This window comes from Buceros rhinoceros, unplaced genomic scaffold (assembly GCF_000710305.1).
Source record: "Buceros rhinoceros silvestris isolate BGI_N320 unplaced genomic scaffold, ASM71030v1 scaffold11145, whole genome shotgun sequence".
In the NCBI taxonomy this organism is placed as follows: domain Eukaryota; kingdom Metazoa; phylum Chordata; class Aves; order Bucerotiformes; family Bucerotidae; genus Buceros; species Buceros rhinoceros.
This window is the reverse complement of record NW_010412526.1, coordinates 81,864-86,978: the sequence shown is the minus strand read 5'-3', so window position 1 is coordinate 86,978 and position 5,115 is coordinate 81,864. Positions and strand designations below refer to the sequence as shown.

At 48.7% G+C, this 5,115-nt stretch overlaps 1 protein-coding gene across 1 annotated transcript in view; it reads left to right on the top strand.

Annotated features, from left to right (window-relative positions):
• ADCY5 (adenylate cyclase 5) overlaps positions 1-5,115 on the top strand; it is a gene marked incomplete at its 5' end in the record, with an annotated part of 83,590 nt that overhangs the window by 1,583 nt on the left and 76,892 nt on the right. Inside the window, one exon of the mRNA XM_010136445.1 lies at positions 3,678-3,799. Within this exon, the coding sequence (XP_010134747.1) occupies positions 3,678-3,799 (122 nt within the window). The remainder of the gene's footprint in view (positions 1-3,677; positions 3,800-5,115) is intronic.

Here is a 5,115-nt window from a genome sequence, read left to right as displayed (position 1 = left end):
GCGGTTCATGAAACAGGCCCTGGCAAAGGCCCTCGCTTTATGCCTTTTCCTTGTCCCCCTCCCTGGAAAGCTCTGTACCATGCAGAAGAAAGCCAGGACATCAGGAAAACCTGGCTCAAAGCCAGTCGCTTAGAAGTACACTCCGGTGCTTCCAGTAGTAACTGTGGGTCCTCATAAGGTTGTTTGCTGCTTCAACTCGCGGTGGCACTGACCTCCAGGTTCAGTTCAGTTCCATCCCTGTGCAGGATATCCTGAGATAATCTTGAGGTGACAGTTGACACAGATAAGGGCAGCTCAGCCTTCCTCTGAGAGGGCTTGTCTCCAAACAGGGCTGGAGGGAAAGACAGCTGCACAGCCCAACACCGCTCCTGCTGCTTGCCCGTGCCTGGAGATCCGATGGTGCTCCCGTGTGCTGGTCTCTGTTACAGACAAGCAGATTACCTCTGGCAAAGAAATGTGTGTTTTCCTTTGTCAAGCATCTAGCAGCACCCTGAATTAGCAGGGAAGTAAATAAAAATCCAGAATGCCCAACGCAGAAGAGAAACTTACTGTGATTTCATTACGTGAGATAACCTACAGCAGGGCCGTAACAGGAACCGCTGTTACTTGTCCAGAATAAAATACTCCTGGATGGAAAACTGGGTGTTCTCCACCATCTGTAGTGAGCAAACCCTTAGGATTTGAGTAAGAGAGGGGTTATCGCACAGTTTTACATTTAACATGGCTTGTCTTTTGTCTCTGAAAAGTTGTTCTCTCCTGTTCTTCACCTCTGCATCACTTGTGGTGAAAAGTTAGTGTTATTAATCTGGAGGACAAATGGATAGTCTCCAGACAATAAATATTTGCATTCAAGGTCATCTTGGGAAAGTATGACATAAACGGTCAAAACCTCTACGTAGTAGAGCATTACATCTACGTGTACCTGTGTAGACGGAACAGATCTGTGTCGTAGTCCTTCCTCTGCTCCCGTTCTCGAGCCCAGTGCTCCTCGAGGTGCATCTGTTCCATGCATAATTCAGTGTAACTATACTTGCAGCTTATTTTGAAGGGAGAATTGTGTATGAATTTGTTGTTCTTTTTTTAATCAGGTTCAGAATACTGCCTTGTTATACTTGTAAAACAGCAGTCCCAGTCACCTCGCTGGTGCATAATAAGTGATTTTACAGCGAGAGCTGCAGCACTTTATAGTCATTATAGCAAAAGGAAAACTCTGCTCTAGTGCAGGCTTTCACTGCTGTGCTCCATTTGAAATAAAACGTATGGGGGTTTTGCTGTTCTGAAGATCTCCTAACATGACTTGTGCCTCAGAAAGCCATTTGCTGCAGCCTCCTCCTGTTATCTTCAGAGGTCATTTTCAGTTATGCGATGCTCCCAACGAACAGAACAAAGATAACAGCCAACTCTGTAATGCAGCTCAACTTCCGAACGAGCTGCTGCATGAAGGGATGTTGCGCTACGTGCAGCTATTTCACTTGATAAATCCATCTCACTACCCGATCAGTGATGGTTCAGCACCCTGTTAGTTCATCCCCCGGGGGTCTCAGGTGCCTTGAAAATATTGGTGATTTAATCTGCCAAGTGTCTGTGGAGTCAGGAAGAGCAGCAGAAGTTACCCAGAAATGTATGTGAAAATCTCTTGAAATACTAGGAAGAGAAACTCTGTCCCCTGAAGGTGTTTTGCAGGCAAGTGAAAAAAAAACCCATCCCTCCACGCTTGTGCGCCTACAGGGGACATTCCTAACCTGTGGGTGCCCCTGAACCTCCGATCGAGCAGGGAGTTGTTTGGAGGATGTGTTAAATCACACGTAGAGTAGCAGCTTTCCCACGTGTGGGGACGCCTATTACCAAATGCAAATGACAACAGGGCATACACCAGTCGCTCCGGAAGGCAGCCAAACATGTTGTGCATTGGCGCTCAAGGAGCGCCCCAAGAGCTGACAGAAGCCTGGGGACACGTGTGTGATTCACGGGCTTTAAAAAACTCCCCGTAACTGCTAGCACCTGGCAGTGCACTAACGGGAGTGGGAGTGCTTTAAAAACAAGTGTCGTGTCAGGGCTGCTGCAGAGGCGAGAGAAATCCCTCCAACACTTCGGTGTTATTACCACCTCTTCAGAGACGGGAGGCAAGAAGCCAATCTCTTGAAGGGACACGTGGAAGGAGAAGAAGAAGAAATGCTGGGCAGCGCCACTGACTGTAAAATGTCTCAGAGCACGCTGAGCCCATTTCCAGTGAATTCAGCTTCCTCTGGGTCCCCCCTCTCCTCAGAGGAAGAAATAAGTGGGGAATTTTCAGACAGAACTCAGTTTTGTAACCCAGGCATGTGCCCATCCCTGCAGCGGGCAGGGGGTTTGGTGACACCAGCTGTTAGTGCAGCAGAGCCGACCCCTCTGAGTCAGAACTGCCCCTGAGCCCTGCTGTTCCCTGGGCGTTGGGGAACTCATGAGCTCTTGAGTAAGGTCAGGGACCTTCATTTACACCGCATCGTGGCTGCATGTCAGGACAGGAGGCCCTTTTCTTCCTTCTTCTCACTGCAGGTAAAAAAAAATAAAGGTGAGAGTGGCACAAGTGTTTGGGATGCTGCAGCTCTTCCAGAGCGCTGCCTGCAGGCTGGGCCACAGCAGAGCTGCTCCCAAGGGAGATGCTCCCCACCTTCTTCAGCCAGAGCAAAAACCTCTTGTGAACTGTGCGGGCTGGGAGCAGGCATCAGCTGCGGGTCCAGGCAGCGTTTCGCAGGTGTGATTCCTGAAATACCCGAGAGCATCCGTAGGGCGCGTGTTATCTGCTCCCGTAAATTCTACGGCTTCCACGCGAGATTGGCACCAAATTCAGAATAGTAACAAGAAAAGGCCTTTGTGTCTGTTTTTAGGACCTTCAGCAAAAAGTCATCATTTTGTCACGAAACTAATTTTTGCCTCAGCGTGCAAATCTGTATGCAGAACAGCTTACAAAACGACGTTAGGAGAGTCACCCTGAAGCTCTTGTCAGTAAATAACAGCGCCGAGCAAGGGTGGAGAGCCGTGAACTGCGGAGGGCGGGGTGGTTATTGACAGTACCCTTGGAGGTGAGGGGTGGGGGTGCAGCTCTTACTGCGATGGAGCATTCATAGCGGGTTTGAGTAAAATACTACATTTCACAGTCGGGCTCGCTTTTCATGCTGGTTTTGTCAGCGCATTCCTGTTGGCTTTTTAGCTGCTAGGAGCAGGTTTGTGCCTGTGGGGGAAATGTGCTTAAGTGATGAGCTAGGACATAAGGAACTTCAAACGGTGCCCAAGGGTGCTGAGGTGTCAGTCCTCTGGCGTTACGTGAAGGAGGACTTTGTGGTGGCGCGGAGAGGCTGTGTGGGAGGTCAGAGTCCTTCCAAGAACGGTGCGTGGTCACTCCTTGAGTTGCATGGCTCCTTCCTTTGCAAGAATTGGCAACCCTGAATCACAAGCCCAGTACAGCTGGGGTGAAATCTCAGTTTTTCTTCTAAAACCCTTGAACTCTTATTGTGGGGTTGGGACATAATTGCATAGGACTTGTTAGGGGATCAGCTACCGGGTTTACGGAGACCGTTTTGCTCTGGTATGCTCATCTCTCCCCAAAGTGATGACTCATTTCTCCCCAGTAAGGAACAAAGCGTGTTTGTTAACTGGGCAGCAGGTGCTTTAATTGGTTCATCTGTCTGACTCCACAGGAGCGTCTCCTGCTCTCTGTACTTCCTCGACACGTTGCCATGGAGATGAAAGCTGACATTAATGCCAAGCAGGAAGACATGATGTTTCATAAGATCTACATCCAGAAGCATGACAATGTCAGGTAAGAATGTCACCCCGCCTCCCGGCTACTGGTGAGGAGGGACCCTCCAGCGCTTGGCACTTAACGCCCAGGGACAAAGGTGACAGCAAGACACGATACAAAATAGGTGTAAAGACTCTAAAATGTCATCAGTTGACTTTTGAAAGTTTGTTTACAGGACAGGAGGAGGACTGGCACATTCCTACCACGTCTTCCTTGGAGAAGTGATTTTAACTGCTCTTTCCTTAGACTGTACTGTTGCTTCGTCTCCTGGAGTGAGTCTCAGGGGTTTTGAGAAGGTGGTATATTTGGGTTTAGGGGGTTTTGACAGTTAAAAGCACCCTTTCTGATAAGCTGTGATAGGAAGCAAGTTAAAGATGGGCACTGCTTTCCATGGGGTGAATTGCAGAGCCCAACTCTGAGGGTAAGATCACCTGGAGTGGTCCCTGCCAGTTTGACATTACAAGCGGGGGGGCCATTAGTGACAGCTCTTGGCATCTGCGCAACCACCCAGTGATGTGTTGCTCTTTGGTCTACCTGGATGAGCAGAAGAAATTGAAATTCAGTTTCTGGCACGTCCTGCAAACTCAAACCCAGTCCGTGTTGCAGGGGTAGTCCAGCTCCATGAGCTTCTGAATGTCACCTGGTGCCCACTGTCCACTTCCCAGCGGAGACGCAATGAAGCAGTTCTTCAGTTGCTTGCTATCTTTATGGGCTGCTGTTACAAAGTTAAGCTTAACTTAATCTTGATGAATTTTACCTCTGCTGATGTACCTGACCTCTTTGGGAATCGCTTATGTCTCAGCTAAGCCAAGAACGGTGTAATGGCTCTGACAGTCTGTAAATACTTGTACTGAGACACAGGGACTGTGGGCAGAGAGCTTCCCTTCCTCCCCTCTCCGTCTCCCCTTCCAACAAGAGGCTTTCCTGTAAACTGCTTGCATAGCTTTAAGTGTGTTGGTGAGTTGTATTTTCTGATACTTGATGCTCAACAACAACAACAAAAAGTTAATTTCTTAGATCCCTGATGTACTGTGCCCTGCATAATCTCCAGTAATCGATGCGGTGAAACTCACCTGGAATTCTGAAGCATTTGAAAACATTTCCTTAGCACTGGGGGTAGTGAGGAGAGGGTCACGTACGTACAAGCAGAAAACTGGAGGAGGTTGCTTGCTCTTGAACATAGAGTCCCATACAAAACTCACCGACATCACAGCAAGTCTGTCTGCTGGCTTGGATGGACTTCAGCCCTTCCTGTTGTCTGGTGGTGACTCGATAACCAGATCGAGATCCACTTGAAGACAAAAACACTGTCAGATACCAAAGACAAGAGCGGT